Raw genomic sequence first — 17506 nt, forward strand, 5'->3', positions numbered from 1 at the left:
AAGTGTAATAATATGAAACGAATTTTTTATTAGTATAATATTTACAAATACAGTGGACCCCCGGTTAACGATATTTTTTCACTCCAGAAGTATGTTCAGGTGCCAGTACTGACCGAATTTGTTCCCATAAGGAATATTGTGAAGTAGATTAGTCCATTTCAGACCCCCAAACATACATGTACAAACGCACTTACATAAATACACTTACATAATTGGTCGCATTCGGAGGTGATCGTTATGCAGGGGTCCACTGTACTGTGTTCACCTACAGCTTGCATCTGTTAAATAAGAATTAAAAAACATCAATTTAGAGAAATTATGTGTTTGGGTTCCATGAACCACACTGGGATTAACATCCATTCTACTGAACCTCAGGACACCATCAATAGATATTTATATAAGTTTTCTCGCTACTTTTGTAATTTATACTAATGCTTCTTTTAGCATGTGCCACAGAACCACTCTTCATCATTTATCATGGCCTTGTATGAAACATCAGACAAAGATAAGAGGCAGACACCAGGGTAGAATTTTGATGCTGCACTAGAATAACGTCATCAGATCACAAAACGGGTGGGGTTTGAACCTTCGCCAAGTGAGTTCAAACCCCATATGTACTATGACTTGTTTATAATCCTGTTATTGTGATTTCCTGAGTCATAATGCCATCAGATCCATATTTAAGAATACATGACTGTGTGAACTTCCATTTAACCCTTTGAGGGTCGACAGGCCCTCTCCGAAACTCGTTCTCAGGGTCGGCCAAATTTAAAAAAAAAAAAAATTATTTTCTCTTATGAAAAGATAGAGAATCTTTTCCCGATCATAACGACACCAAAAGTTTGAAATTTGATAGAAAACTTACGGAATTATGCTCTCGCAAAGTTAGCGGTCTCGGCGATGTTTACGGATCGGCGATTTTGCCCACTTTGAGCCCCATTTTCGGCCAATTTCCCTGTACTAGTCGACAAAAAACATGAATATTTCGCTAGAACTCCATTTTTTCTATCGAATGGGTGCAAGAAACCACCCATTTATAAATTCAACTATCCAGTACAGTGGTCAGAATTTAGCAATTTTGCCAATTTCACACAAATTTCAAAAGATGCCAATTTCGGAATAGGGTCCAGAATAAACAAGAAAGACATTCCTGGCACTAAAATGACATTTCCTCTAGTCATTAGTCACGTCTCAAGGCCCCTCTTATATTCTTTTGCTTTCCACTTTGAATTTTTATTCTCACAAAAAATATAAGATTTACTGTTATGCAGACTACTGCATTAGTGTAAAAAATGGTATAAATATTATTGGTGCACTTGTGAAAGAATATTAGACTCACCAGTTGACGTGTATTGCACGCTTGGCACGATTTGTTTACTTTTGAAGTTTGGTAAAAATCGAACATTTCTGCTACTTTGAGCTCAATTTCAAGGCACCTTTCATTGTAAAACCAGTCAAAATCATCTCAATTTCAGTAATATGTCTTCCATTCTATAAAATGAGACCAAGAAAACTAGAATACAACAATAAATACTATACGAAAATACACTGCAAAGTCGCTGATTTATTAAAAAAAAATGGAAAAAGTTTTTTTTTTCTCATTATGCACCGTGTGCTGCAGGATTTTTTTTAGACTGTGCACACTGACCACATAGACCCATTCTTTCATATGAAGGCCTACCAGCTTTCTCCCACTAGATTTGAGGTCGCTAGAATTTATGAGTACTAGTACGTCAAAAACCCCTACGCGTAAGACGTACTAGTACGACGAAAACCCTCAAAGGGTTAAGGATGAAGAATGAGACACTTGTGCAATATTTGGGAATATTTTACTAAGTATTTGTAAATGTTGCACAAGTTGCACAGTTTTCTAGACCTTTTACCACACCTTATTTAAGGACTGTAGCCCCCTTTTGTTTTATAAAACTGGGTTCATAGTGCATGAATTCATGTAACTTTGCCATTTCTTATAATGAATCCTTATATCAAAGTCAGAGTTAAAGATTTATTTCCACATGATATAATGTTTGTTACTAAATTTGAAAAGAGAAACTTTTGTTTTTCTTTTTGGGCCACCCTGCCTCGGTGGGATACGGCCGGTTTGTTGGAAAAAAAAAAAAATGTTTGTACATAATATGGGAAACATTTAATTTTGCACCCAGAAAGCCAATGGTTATGCAGTCTATTTCAGATTTTTCATGCAAGGATAAAGTGAAAATAATTTGTACTGTGTGTATGCTGATTTTTAATTAGGAAAATTTCATTCCAGCCATTTTAAATACTGTAGCACAATTTTATTTATAAAAGTTTCATTTGCAGGCATCTTGAGTACTGTAGCACTGCAACTAAATAAAACATCAGCTCGAGATACAGTTCATGGAATTCTTAGGGAGTTTGACCTTCCAACCAAATATGTTGACAGTCTTCCAGAGACGCTGCACCAACCAGATAGGAAAGTCACTTATCATCGACCATTCAATGATTTTACGAGAAACTTCAGCCCAGAAGAAGAGCTCTGCATGACCAGGAGAGAAAATCTGTAGTAAGATATTTTGTGTTATCTGATTGTGTTGTTGAATAAAATTTCTGTTTGATTTCAGTTAAATTATGCAGAATTATAACACAGTAAATCCTCAACTTACAAACACATTGGGGACCTCCTGAATTGTGTATAATTTTCATAATACAGGAAGTCTTCAACTTATGAACATGTTGGGGACCTGTATTGTGTATAATAATGATATTATACACAATAATGATATACACAGTACAGAAGATGGTCTCCAAACTTTGAACACTATCAGTAATACCTAAATTTCTACAATCGTTGATTTGCATTGATGAAAAGATGTGGCACTTCCTCCAACCTTTTTCTGTACAAAGTGCGAATGACATACAAAAACAATCCGCATTACAAAATTTTCCAAAATATGAGTGAAAACAAGTGGTTTTTGTCTTGGTGTACTGCTGAAGTATGAGCAAGGTAACATTTATGAAGGGATTCAGGGAAACTAGTTAGTTGGACTTGAGTCCTGGAAGTGGGAAGTAGAGTACATGCACTCATTTCAGAGAGAGATTTGAATTGCAGTGTCTGTGCACATCTGGCAAGACAGGTATTGAACAAACGATGGTAAGTGTCCTTTTTTTTTTTTTCTTTCTTTTTTTTTTTAGGGTTACCCTACCTTTGTGGGCAATGGCTTGTATGTATTAAAAAAAAAATCTTGACTTATTTCCTCCAAAAACAAGTGCCCACCCCTTATGCACAAATATATAAAGAAATTGATGCATCAGGTAAATAAACGTATGTGTCTCTCCCATCTCTGTCTTCCTCTGCCCTCTCTTTCCCTTTTCTCATTCTGCTCTCACTGTCCCGTCTCTCAGTTTAACCTAACTATCCATCCCTCCACCCATATGCTTTACAATTACACTCTTTCAAGTAAGTGGAGGGGCTGCTTGGTGCTAGTGAAGGGCTCTTTTTCCAAGGAATTGGATCTGCCCTTCCCTTCTTGGATCAAGCCTAATTACCTATCAATCCCCTGGCACTTATTACAGAACACATTACATAATGTCATCTTCAGTTTTAACCGGGGTGGACCAGTAACCCAGCAGATGATTTCAATTATATGACCTAAAGCTTGTTAATAGTCATCGTATGATTAAGACCCATGTCAGGTCACACTTGTCCTGTTTCCTGACAAATAAAACTCCACCATCATCACCCAGGGCTGTGTAATCCCAACTGGTTTAGAGCTTCCCCATGAACATAATGTACTCTGCCTGTGTTCTGAAGGTGGGGTGAAGATGTGTTGCAGTTTTTAACAGTAGTGTAGGCACGCCTCTAGCAAGACAGTGATGGAGCGAATGATTATGAAAGTGTTTCTTCTTTTTTTTGAGTAACCCTGCCATGGTGGGAAACGACCGATGTGTTAATAAAAAAGAAATTATTATTACAGTCAAAACTAAATTCTAAACCCACAAGGGTCATATTTTTTGTCAACACACCAGCTGTATTCCACCAATGCAGGGTGACCTAAACAGAAAAACAAAATTTTTTCTTTTTAAATTTAGTAATTTATACAGAAGAAGCGGTTAAGCATCATATATAATACAATAATAGTATTCTTTTGAACTGGATATTTATTTATTGATGCAGTACATGGCTCATCAAGAATATGGGGGAAGCCGAGCGAAGATTGGCTGTCAGTGAGCCCATTCGTCAAGATATTGTGCGACTTCGCTCTTGGTTGATCGATGAACTTAATTTAACTAAACTGTCATGGCAACGAGGTCTAGGCACAACGCACTTGCGAGGATGCCTTCAGGGACTTACAGCCTTGACTACTCACCATCAAGAAATCAAAGAGATTTTGCAAGGTGAAAAATTGATTTATTACTGTAGAAGAATAAATTTATGCTCAGAGACCAAAATTTATGTGGAGTTATGTACCTAGAGTTCCTGACCACTTTTGAATCTGCAAATGATGAAAAATTATGCTATGACAATTTTTTTTCAGATTTGCACTTGTTTTGTGTTTCAAAATATATAACTTTTTGAATGTCACTCTAATGAGCTTCATATTTATATTCATAAGAAAGAATGAATGGAAAGGAGAGATATTTGAATGTGGGAAATTCACTGAGCATATTTTAATCCTTTGGTTAGTTTTCAAGTTAGAGGTTGTGCATAAATATAAAAAAAAAAACGGGCCACAAAAAAAATGAATACTCAGAGCTATTTGTGGGAAATCCATTAGTAAAAAGCATTGAATAATCAGGACATGCTAATTAAGAGGCTTGTGAGTTTGGGCATTCGACTGTATACACTTTAAACTGTAGAGTTGTATTCAGTACAGGTGCTCCTTGACTTACGATGGGGTTAGGTTCCGATGAACCCATCATAAATTGAAAATATTTTAAGCCGAATAAGAATACAGTGGAGCCCCGCATAATGATCAGCTCCCAACTCGACCAATTATGTAAGTGTATTTTTGTAAGTGCTTTTGTAGGTGTATTTGTGGGGGTCTGAAACGGACTAATCTAATTCACAATATCTCTTATGGGAACAAATTCGGTCTATAACGGCACCCAAACAGACTTCTGGATTGAAATAATATCGTTATCCGGGGGTCCACTGTATATGATAAATAAATAAGTAAATAAATAAATAAATAAATAAATAAATACTGTCACTGGATAAGTAAATAAATAATTACTGTAACTAACTAAATACCAGAAGCAGGAGACACGCTTGGGTGTTTAGTAGACATAACGGGCTTGAGACAATTTGGTTACATGCAAAACAAAACAAAACAAAACAAAAAAACTAGTTTGATGACTACTGAATGTGTATTGCTATCACATTATCACAAAGTTGAAATATTGTAAGCCAAACCATTGTTAAATGGGGAGAACCTGTATACACTTGTCGCTACTTTCCTGTTAATACTTCTGAGAGGGAGAGTAATTTTTCCTATAACCAGTAATAGATACAGTATAGTATACAGTATATTTGTTTAGGGTAAGGGGTAGTGTACGCTCAATCCTCCATCCATTAAGTGCAGATCAAAAACTTCACCCCTCACAGTTGGGTGTCCCAACTCATGCTCTGAAAATAAATGTCTTTATTTATTTTCAGGTCGTGCAGTTCACTTTGGCAGTGAGACGGGTGTGAGCTTGGAGGGAAACATGGTTCTTAGCACTTCTGAAGTGCGCAACCAGTGGCTCAAGGTCAGTCTTTTAATATTGACGATTATCATAACTTGTAAGAAAAATATCTCTAATAATAATTGGCTATTTAGTCAGTACTTATGGAATTTCTTTAGTTAGAGTGATGTTTTTGTAGAGAAGATTACTTGTGTATATATCCCTTCAAGATATCCTTGGGGAAGTGGAGAAGAATCCTTCCTTCATAAGCCATGAGTGTCATAAGAGGCAACTAAAAGGCAAGAAGCAAGGGGCTAGCACTGTAACACCTTCTCCTTTATACATTACTAAATGCCAGTAAGTAACACCTTCTGTATAAATTACTAAATATCAGGAGCAAGGTGTTAGTAACACATGATTTTGTGTAACACGTGATATTGTGTAACATTAAGATATTGCATAACACTAAGATATTGAACATATATTAACCATTTATCGTAGCCACCGACTCATCCTGTGATATAAAATGTTTGGGTGTCTTGCTGGACATCGTCAAATGTCTGCTACAATGCTAAGTCCTTAGCTGTACACAGCTGTATAACTTATCAAGTAAGTTTATTTGGTACAGGTACACATAAATACAGTTAAACAAATTATCATATACTTTTTTTTATTATTAACACACTGGCCGATTCCCACCAAGGCAGGGTGGCCCAAAAAAGAAAAACTTTCACCATCATTCACTCCATCACTGTCTTGCCAGAAGGGTGCTTTACACTACAGTTTTTAAACTACAACATTAACACCCCTCCTTCAGAGTGCAGGCACTGTACTTCCCATCTCCAGGATTCAAGTCCAGCCTGCCGGTTTCCCTGAATCCCTTCATAAATGTTACTTTGCTCACACTCCAACAGCACATCAAGTATTAAAAACCATTTGTCTCCATTCACTCCTATCAAACACGCTCATGCATGCCCACTGGAAGTCCAAGCCCCGCGCACACAAAACCTATTTTACCCCCTCCCCCAACCTTTCCTAGGCCGACCCCTACCCTGCCTTCCTTCCACTACAGACTGATATACTCTTGAAGTCATTCTGTTTCGCTCCATTCTCTCTACATGTCCGAACCACCTCAAAACCCTTCCTCAGCCCTCTGGACAACAGTTTTGGCGATCCCGCACCTCCTCCTAACTTCCAAACTACGAATTCTCTGCATTATATTCACACCACACATTCCCCTCAGACATGACATCTCCACTGCCTCCAGCCTTCTCCTTGCTGCAACATTCATCACCCATGCTGGTATAGCTGGTAAAACTATACTCTCATACATTCCCCTCTTTGCCTCCAAGGACAAAGTTCTTTGTCTCCACAGACTCCTAAGTGTACCACTCACCCTTTTCCCCTCATCAATTCTATGATTCACCTCATCTTTCATAGACCCATCCACTGACACGTCCACTCCCAAATATCTGAATACATTCACCTCCTCCATACTCTCTCCCTCCAATCTGATATCCAATCTTTCATCACCTAATCTTTTTATTATCCTCATAACCTTACTCTTTCCTGTATTCACTTTCAATTTTCTTCTTTTACATACCCTACTAAATTCATCCACCAACCTCTGCAACTTCTCTTCAGAATCTCCCAAGAGCACAGTGTCATCAGCAAAGAGCAACTGTGACAACTCCCACTTTATGTGTGATTCTTTATCTTTTAACTCCACACCTCCTGCCAAGACCCTCGCATTTACTTTTCTTACAACCCCATCTATAAATATATTGAACAACCACGGTGACATCACACATCCTTGTCTAAGGCCTACTTTTACTGGGAAATAATCTCCCGCTTTCCTACATACTCTAACTTGAGCCTCACTATCCTCGTAAAAACTCTTCACTGCTTTCAGTAGCCTACCTCCTATACCATACATCTGCAACATTGCCCCCCTATCCACCCTGTCATACGCCTTTTCGAAATCCATAAATGCCACAAAAACCTCTTTAGCTTTATCTAAATACTTTTCACTTATATGTTTCACTGTAAACACCTGGTCCACACACCCCCTACCTTTCCTAAAGCCTCCTTGTTCATCTGCTATCCTATTCTCCATCTTACTCTTAATTCTTTCAATAATAACTCTACCATACACTTTACCAGGTATACTCAACAGACTTATTCCTCTATAATTTTTGCACTCTCTTTTGTCCCCTTCTGCCAATCCCTAGGTACCTTACCCTCTTCCATACATGTATTAAATAATAGCACCAACCACTCCAAAATTATATCCCCACCTGCTTTTAACATTTCTATCTTTATCCCATCAATCCCAGCTGCCTTATCCCCTTTCATTTTAACTACTGCTTCATGAACTTCCCCCACACTCACAACTGGCTCTTCCTCACTCCTACAAGATGTTATTCCTCCTTGCCCTATACACAAAATCCCAGCTTCCCTATCTTCATCAACATTCAGCAATTCCTCAAAATATTCCCTCCATTTTCCCAATACCTCTAACTCTCCATTTAATAACTCTCCTCTCCTATTTTTAACTGACAAATGCATTTGTTTTCTAGGCTTCCTTAACTTGTTAATCTCACTCTAAAACTTTTTCTTATTTTCAACAAAATTTGTTGATAACATCTCACCCACTCTCTCATTTGCTCTCTTTTTACATTGCTTCTCCACTCTCTTAATCTCTCTCTTTTTCTCCATATACTCTTCCCTCCTTGCATCACTTCTACTTTGTAAAAACTTCTCATATGCTAACTTTTTCTCCTTTACTACTCTCTTTACATCATCATTCCACCAATCGCTTCTCTTCCCTCCCGCACCCACTTTCGTGTAACCACAAACTTCTGCTGAACACTCTAACACTACATTTTTAAACCTACCCCATACCTCTTCAACCCCATTGCCTATGCTCTCATTAGCCCATCTATCCTCCAGTAGTTGTTTATATCTTACCCTAACTGCCTCCTCTTTTAGTTTATAAACCTTCACCTCTCTCTTACCTGATGCTTCTATTCTCCTTGTATCCCATCTATCTTTTACTCTCAGTGTAGCTACAACTAAAAAGTGATCTGATATATCTGTGGCCCCTCTATAAACATGTACATCCTGAAATCTATTCAACAGTCTTTTATCTACCAATACATAATCCAACAAACTACTGCCATTTTGCCCTACATCATATCTTGTATACTTATTTATCCTCTTTTTTTTTAAATATGTATTACCTATAACTAAACCCCTTTCTATACACAGTTCAATCAAAAGGCTCCCATTATCATTTACACCTGGCACCCCAAACTTACCTACCACACCCTCTCTAAAAGTTTCTCCTACCTTAGCATTCAGGTCCCCTACCACAATTACTCTCTCACTTGGTTCAAAGGTTCCTATGGTATAAAACTTGGTAATAAATACCGACAAGTTGGTTTAGAAAGACACGTAAGCAAACACTATGACATATTTATTAGAAAACGTTTCGGTCCTGGGACCTTGATCACTTCTAACATACAGAGGTAGAAAGACATTATATATATAGGCGGAGAGTGAGGTGTGACTCACGTGACCTGAGGAATGTCATAAGAACATAAGTATGGAGGTAGTTTCCACTATAGTGTTGGTGACTGCTTCTAGGCACCAAGGCTCAGTACTCCAGGCCCATGCTGGAGGAACACTGTAGAAGGCCTACTGGCCTACTTGAGCCTAGGGCTCAAGTTTACTACCGGCATCAACAAGAAACATAATCTGGTGGATATGGTAACCAAGAACCAACGTTTTGGAGGCTCCGAGTTTCAAAAAGGCTTTGTTCAAGGAATTATCACTGCTGCAGCTACTGAGCCTTCAAGACCGGTCATTCCCAGAAGATACATGCAAGCACTCAGGGACTTGGCCAACAACAATGATATCGTCATTACAACCGCTGACAAAGGAGGTGGTGTGGTGTTACTCAACACTGTCGACTACAACAATAAAGTTTTAAATCTTCTCAACGATGTCAACACATACCAGCCTGTATCAGAATCAGTGCTACTTCAAAGTACCCAGACTTTTCTTCAAAAGGCTCGTAGCATCTTACGAAAATCAGAACAAGGCAAAAAACTACTTAAACTTTTACCAGGTCAACTGAAACCAGCACGCCTGTATGGCCTTCCTAAGACACACAAACCTGGCATCCCACTACGGCCTATCACTTCGGGCATAGGGAGTGCACCACACAGACTAGCCGGCCACCTTGCCAAATACCTTTCAGCGCTTCTGGGCACCATCAGTCAAGCCCACCTCAAACACTCAGGTGACCTTCTCTCCCGAATTTCCAACCTGAATGTCAAAAACAAAAGCATGGCTTCCTTCGATGTCACAGCCCTCTTCACCAACGTTCCTACTGACGCTGCAATCAACATTCTGAGACAGAGGCTCACTGAAAACCACGACCTCCCTTTACCTCTTCTAGATTTCATCAGTCTGGTGGAACTTTGTGTTAATTTCAACTTCTTCAAGTATCAGGACAACTGTTACAAACAGTGCTTTGGGATGGCAATGGGCAGCCTGCTCAGTGCTGTGCTTGCCAACCTCTTCATGGAAAACCTGGAGACAGAGAAATTCAGCACCCTCATTCCCAACACCGTTACCTGGCTAAGATACGTTGATGATGTATTGGTTTTCTATCCGAGATGTCTCAATATCCAGGCCCTTTTCAACAAGATCAATGCAGTTGAACCATCAATAAAGTTTACACTTGAACTCGAAAATGGTGGCAAACTTCCTTTCCTCGGCGTTCTACTGTGCAGATCTCCCGACAGTGACAAACTTCTCTTCAAAGTGTATAGAAAACCTACCAACAAGGACGATCTTATACACTTTTATTCACACCAAGACACCCGCACTAAGAGAGGAGTCCTCATTGGCTTCTTGAGAGCTCTTCGCATCTCCAGCCCTTGTTTTCTAGAAGAATGCACTTACATAACACAAGCCTTTACATGTCTTCAGTTCCAATCTTTCTTCATCCGAGATTTCAGACTCAAGGCACAAGCTATCCTTAACAAATCGCTCATGGAACACCCCCCTAAGCAGTTCATAGTACTCCCATGTGGTGATGTTGCCACGAATACTCGCAGGGCACTTGCTATGAGTAACATCAACGTTTCCACCATAAACACATCATCTATCAAAGACCTCACTACGAAACGCAGCCCCACACCTCTAACTTCTACAGCAGGCGTCTACACTATCCCCTGTGGGTTCTGTCCCAAGAAGTATGTAGGCGAGACAGGCAGAGATCTTGCAGTCCGCCTGAATGAGCATCGAAATGCCTCTAACAGAGACGACGTAAGGTACGCCTGTGTCCTCCACAGAGACTCCACGGGACATTTGATGAACTGGAATGAGGCACAACTCGTTCTCACCGAACCAGACCTCAGACGCCGACGGTTCCTAGAAGTCTCACTAATCGCCATCATGACACTATAGAATGCAACACTGGAAACTACAAAATTTCAAAAACATTGGCATACATGATACTTAAGCACCACAAACCCAACAACACAGGAGTCACATGATTTTATCGTCTACCCGTCCTCATCATAGGTAGAGGTTGTTTTGATAAGGACCTGCCTCGCATGGGCCAGTAGGCCTTCTACAGTGTTCCTCCATTCTTATGTTCTTATGACATTCCTCAGGTCACATGAGTCACACCTCACTCTCCGCCTATATATATAATGTCTTTCTACCTCTGTATGTTAGAAGTGATCAAGGTCCCAGGACCGAAACATTTTCTAATAAATATGTCATAGTGTTTGCTTACGTGTCTTTCTAAACCAAAGGTTCCTATACATTCACTTAACATCTCCCAAAATCTCTCTCCTCTACATTCCTCTCTTCTCTAGGTGCATACACGCTTATTATGACCCACTTTTCGCATCCAACCTTTACTTTAATCCACATAATCCTTGAATTTTCACATTCATATTCTTTTTTCTCCTTCCATAACTGATCCTTCAACATTATTGCTACCTCTTCCTTAGCTCTAACTCTCTCAGATACTCCAGATTTAATCCCATTTATTTCTCCCCACCAAAACTCCCCTACCCCCTTCAGCTTTGTTTCGCTTAGGGCCAGGACATCCAACTTCTTATCATTCCTAACATCAGCAATCATCTGTTTCTTGTCATCCGCACTACGTCCACACACATTCAAGCATCCAAGTTTTATAAAGTTTTTCTTCTTCTCTTTTTTAGTAAATGTTTACAGGAGAAGGGGTTACTAGCCCATTGCTCCCGGAATTTTAGTCGCCTCATACGACACGCATGGCTTACGAAGGAAAGATTCTTTTCCACTTCCCCATGGACAATAGAAGAAATAAAGAGGAACAGGAGCTATTTAGAAAAAGGAGAAAAAACCTAGATGTATGTATATATATATATGCATGTGCGTGTCTGTGAAGTGTGACCAAACTGTAAGTAGGAGTAGCAAGATATCCCTGTTATCTAGCGTGTTTATGAGATAGAAAAAGACACCAGCAATCCTACCATCATGTAAAACAGTTACAGGTTTCTGTTTCACAGTCATCTGGCAGGACGGTAGTACTTCCCTGGGTGGTTGCTGTCTACCAACCTACTACCTATCATATACATATACAGTGGACCCCCGCATAACGATATTAATCCGTTCCTGAGAGCTCATTGTTATGCGAAATTATCGTTATGCGAATGAATTTTCCCCATAAGAAATAATGGAAATCAAATTAATCCGTGCAAGACACCCCAAAGTATGAAAAAAAAATTTTTACCACATGAAATATTAATTTTAATACACACAAACTGAAAAAGACATGCACAGTTACATGACACTTACCTTTATTGAAGATCTGGTGATGATTGATGGGATGGGAGGAGGAGAGTCTTAGTGTTTAGAAGGGGAATCCCCTTCCATTAAGACTTGAGGTGTCAAGTCCTTTTCCGGGGTTACTTCCCTTCTTCTTTTAATGCCACTAGGACCAGCTTCAGAGTCACTGGACTTCTGTCGCACAACATATCTGTCCATAGAGGCCTGTACCTCCCGTTCCTTTATGACTTTCCTAAAGTGATTCACAACATTGTCAGTGTGTAATAGTCACCAGCACAGCTTGCAATAGCTGTGTTAGGGTGATTGTCATCAAAAAAGGTTTGCACTTTAAGCCACATTCCACACATTTCCTTAATCTTTGAAGTAGGCAACTTCTTCAATTTCTCTCTCCCCTCCTCCGAAGCAGTTTCCTCAGGTCTGTCCTCTTGCTGTTGAAGTTGATCTAGCAGCTCATCAGTGGTTAGTTCTTCATTGTCCTCCTCCACCAACTCTTCCACATCCTCCCCACTAACCTCCAACCCCAAGGACTTTCCCAATGCCACAATGGATTCCTCAGCTGGCATAGGATTCCCAGGGTTAGCCTCAAACCCTTCAAAATCCCTTTGGTCTACACATTCTGGGCACAGTTTCTTCCAAGCAGAGTTCAAGGTCCTCTTAGTCACTCCCTCCCAAGCCTTACCTATAAGGTTTACGCAATTGAGGATATTAAAGTGCTCTCTCCAAAACTTTCTTAGAGTCAGTTGAGTTTCTGAGGTCACTACAAAGCACCTTTCAAACAGAGCTTTTGTGTACAGTTTTTTGAAGTTTGCAATAACCTGCTGGTCCATGGGCTGCAGGAGAGGAGTGGTATTAGGAGGCAAAAACTTCACCTTAATGAAGCTCATGTCCCCATAAAGTCGCTCTGCCACTTCTGTAGGATGACCAGGGGCATTGTCTAACACCAGGAAGCACTTAAGGTCTAATTTCTTTTCAGTTAGGTAATTTTTCACATTGGGGGCAAATGCTTGGTGTAACCAGTCATAGAAAAAGTCCCTAGTGACCCATGCCTTACTGTTTGCCCTCCACAGCACACACAAATTAGCCTTGAGGATATTTGCCTGAACGCTCTGGGAGTTCTGAGTGATACACTAATAAAGGCTTCACTTTGCAATCACCACTAGCATTGGAACACTTCAACAGAGTAAGCCTGTCTTTCATAGGCTTATGTCCTGGGAGTGCCTTTTCCTCCTGAGTAATGTAGGTCCTGCTTGGCATTTTCTTCCAAAACAGGCCTGTTTCATCACAATTAAACACTTGTTCAGGTTTCAGTCCTTCACTGTCTATGTACTCCTTGAATTCCTGCACTTATTTTTCAGCTGCTTTGTGGTCCGAACTGGCAGCCTCACCATGCCTTATCACACTATGTATGCCACTACGCTTCTTAAATCTCTCAAACCAACCTTTGCTGGCCTTAAATTCACTCACATCATCACTAGTTGCAGGCACTTTTTTAATTAAATCCTCATGCAACTTCCTAGCCTTTTCACTTATGATCACTTGAGAGATGCAATCTCCTGCTATCTGTTTTTCATTTATCCACACCAATAAGAGTCTCTAAACATCTTCCATCACTTGCGATCTCTGTTTCGAAAACACAGTTGAACCTTTGGCAAGAACAGCTTCCTTGATTGCCGTTTTTTTGGACACAATAGTAGCGATGGTTGATTGGGGTTTACTATGCAACCTGGCCAGCTCAGAGACACGCACTCCGCTTTCATACTTAGCACTGATCTTTTTCTTCATCTCTATAGTAATTCTCACCCTTATTCTTGTAGGGTTGGCACTAGAAGCTTTCTTGGGGCCCATGGTCACTTATTTTGCAGATAAAATCACCAAAAACACTGTAATAATACGAAATGTTCCGATTGTATGCTTGGATGTTACCGCGGAGGCTGGCTGGTAAACAATGCCACCGGCGGAACATGTGAGGCTGGCTCAGGCCGCACATTAGACGCGTCTCAGACGAATAGCATTGAGCGGGTTTTTTAGCGGTATGTGAGGCAAAATCTTAGCGATACAATGTATCGGTATGCGGATTTAACGTTATGTGATGCCAACGGTATGCGGGGGCCACTGTAATAATAATATATCTTTATTTACTAAAAGTATACCATGTACATGTAGTGCATGGTATACAGGCCTAGTTGATATCAGTGACATACTACTATGTAGAAAACCCCTTGTTATACAGAGCATTTTGGGCAAATTAGGTCAGTTTTGTCCTAGGATATGACCCACACCAGTCGACTAACACCCAAGTACCCATTTTACTGATGGGTGAACATAGACAACCGGTGTAAGGAAACACGTCTGATGTTTCCACCCCTTCGCCAGGAATTGAACCTGGACCCTCACCGTGTGAAGCGGTAAACAGGTGATATCACAATACGCAGACCAACCAATGTGAAAAAATAGTGAATTTCCAAGCACTTTCCTGATTTCTCACGTTATCAAGGACCTGTGATAATGGGAGAAATCATGAAAGCACTCTGAAATTCACTATTTTTGTTTTCAAAGTGGTTCTTCTGCATATTAACATGTTTGTAAATTACCCACCAAGATAACCCAAAAAAGTCAGAGAAAGCAACTTATTTCCACTGTGGTCCTTATAATATTTTGTTATTGCTGTATTACCTGGAGTTTACCTGGAGAGAGTTCCGGGGGTCAATGCCCCCACGGCCCAGTCTCTGACCAGGCCTCCTGGTGGATCAGAGCCTGATCAACCAGGCTGTTGCTGCTGGCTGCACGCAAACCAACGTACGAGCCACAGCCCGGCTGGTCAGGAACCGACTTTAGGTGCTTGTCCAGTGCCAGCTTGAAGACTGCCAGGGGTCTGTTGGTAATCCCCCTTATGTATGCTGGGAGGCAGTTGAATAGTCTCGGGCCCCTGACACTTATTGTATGGTCTCTTAACGTGCTAGTGACACCCCTGCTTTTCATTGGGGGGATGTTGCATCGTCTGCCAAGTCTTTTGCTTTCGTAGTGAGTGATTTTCGTGTGCAAGTTCGGTACTAGTCCCTTTAGGATTTTCCAGGTGTATATAATCATGTATCTCTCCCGCCTGCGTTCCAGGGAATACAGGTTTAGGAACCTCAAGCGCTCCCAGTAATTGAGGTGTTTTATCTCCGTTATGTGCGCCGTGAAGGTTCTCTGTACATTTTCTAGGTCACCTGCCTTGAAAGGTGCTGTTAGTGTGCAGTAATATTCCAGCCTAGATAGAACAAGTGACCTGAAGAGTGTCATCATGGGCTTGGCCTCCCTAGTTTTGAAGGTTCTCATTATCCACTCTGTCATTTTTCTAGCAGATGCGATTGATACAATGTTATGGTCCTTGAAGGTGAGATCCTCCGACATGATCACTCCCAGGTCTTTGACTTTGGTGTTTCGCTCTATTTTGTGGCCAGAATTTGTTTTGTACTCTGATGAAGATTTAATTTCCTCGTGTTTACCATATCTGAGTAATTGAAATTTCTCATCGTTGAACTTCATATTGTTTTCTGCAGCCCACTGAAAGATTTGGTTGATGTCCGCCTGGAGCCTTGCAGTGTCTTCAATAGAAGACACTGTCATGCAGATTCGGGTGTCATCTGCAAAGGAAGACACGGTGCTGTGGCTGACATCCTTGTCTGTGTCTGATATGAGGATGAGGAACAAGATGGGAGCGAGTACTGTGCCTTGTGGAACAGAGCTTTTCACCGTAGCTGCCTCGGACTTTACTCTGTTGACGACTACTCTCTGTGTTCTGTTAGTGAGGAAATTATAGATCCATCGACTGACTTTTCCTGTTATTCCTTTAGCACGCATTTTGTGCGCTATTACGCCATGGTCACACTTGTCGAAGGCTTTTACAAAGTCTGTATATATTACATCTGCATTCTTTTTGTCTTCTAGTGCATCTAGGACCTTGTCGTAGTGATCCAATAGTTGAGACAGACAGGAGCGACCTGTTCTAAACCCATGTTGCCCTGGGTTGTGTAACTGATGGGTTTCTAGATGGGTGGTGATCTTACTTCTTAGGACCCTTTCAAAGATTTTTATGATATGGGATGTTAGTGCTATCGGTCTGTAGTTCTTTGCTGTTGCTTTACTGCCCCCTTTGTGGAGTGGGGCTATGTCTGTTGTTTTTAGTAACTGTGGGACGACCCCCGTGTCCATGCTCCCTCTCCATAGGATGGAAAAGGCTCGTGATAGGGGCTTCTTGCAGTTCTTGATGAACACGGAGTTCCATGTTTTTGTTATTGAAGTTGAATTTGGTGAATGCTCCCTCGTGACTAATCTCATTATGTCGGTCTGGGGCTCCCACGCATGCATGTCTGAACCTCAATTATGTTGTGATCTGAGTATATTGTTTTTGATATGGTGACATTTCTTATCAGATCATCATTGTTAGTGAAGATGAGGTCTAGTGTATTCTCCAGTCTAGTAGGCTCTATTATTTGCTGGTTTAAATTGAATTTTGTGCAGAGATTTAAAAGCTCGTGTGAGTGTGAGTTTTCATCAGAGCTGCCTCCTGGTGTTATTACTGCAACAATATTATTTGCTATATTCCTCCATTTTAGGTGCCTTAAGTTGAAATCCCCCAGGAGCAAGATGTTGGGTGCAGGAGCTGGAAGATTTTCCAGACAGTGGTCAAATTTTAACAGCTGTTCCTGGAATTGCTGGGATGTTGCATCCGGAGGCTTGTAGACTACCACAATGACTAGGTTTTGGTTCTCGACCTTTACTGCTAAAACTTCCAGAGATTACAGTGCAATGTTGCACTGTATCATAAACTATCTATTTTCCATTAGAAAAATATTGGCTGTTATACTGGATATCTTTTAAATATTATGGAAATGCTCTTTTATTTTGTAATATATAAATATACAAGGTATTTCATATTCTTCTTTCTTCTTTCAACACACTGGCCGTATCCCACCGAGACGGGGTGGCCCAAAAGGAAAAACGAAAGTTTCTCCTTTTACATTTA

The 17506-nt window shown here is 40.4% G+C and overlaps 1 protein-coding gene across 6 annotated transcripts in view; it reads left to right on the plus strand.

Annotated features, from left to right (window-relative positions):
* Positions 1 to 17506, plus strand: part of LOC128687674 (T-cell activation inhibitor, mitochondrial) — an 82993-nt gene that overhangs the window by 3603 nt on the left and 61884 nt on the right. For all 6 annotated transcript variants that reach the window (XM_053775260.2, XM_053775263.2, XM_053775261.2 and 3 more), the window contains exons 3-5: positions 2320 to 2542; positions 4154 to 4374; positions 5636 to 5727. In XM_053775260.2, the coding sequence (XP_053631235.2) occupies positions 2320 to 2542; positions 4154 to 4374; positions 5636 to 5727 (536 nt within the window). The remainder of the gene's footprint in view (positions 1 to 2319; positions 2543 to 4153; positions 4375 to 5635; positions 5728 to 17506) is intronic.

This window comes from Cherax quadricarinatus, chromosome 11 (assembly GCF_038502225.1).
Source record: "Cherax quadricarinatus isolate ZL_2023a chromosome 11, ASM3850222v1, whole genome shotgun sequence".
NCBI classification, from domain to species: domain Eukaryota; kingdom Metazoa; phylum Arthropoda; class Malacostraca; order Decapoda; family Parastacidae; genus Cherax; species Cherax quadricarinatus.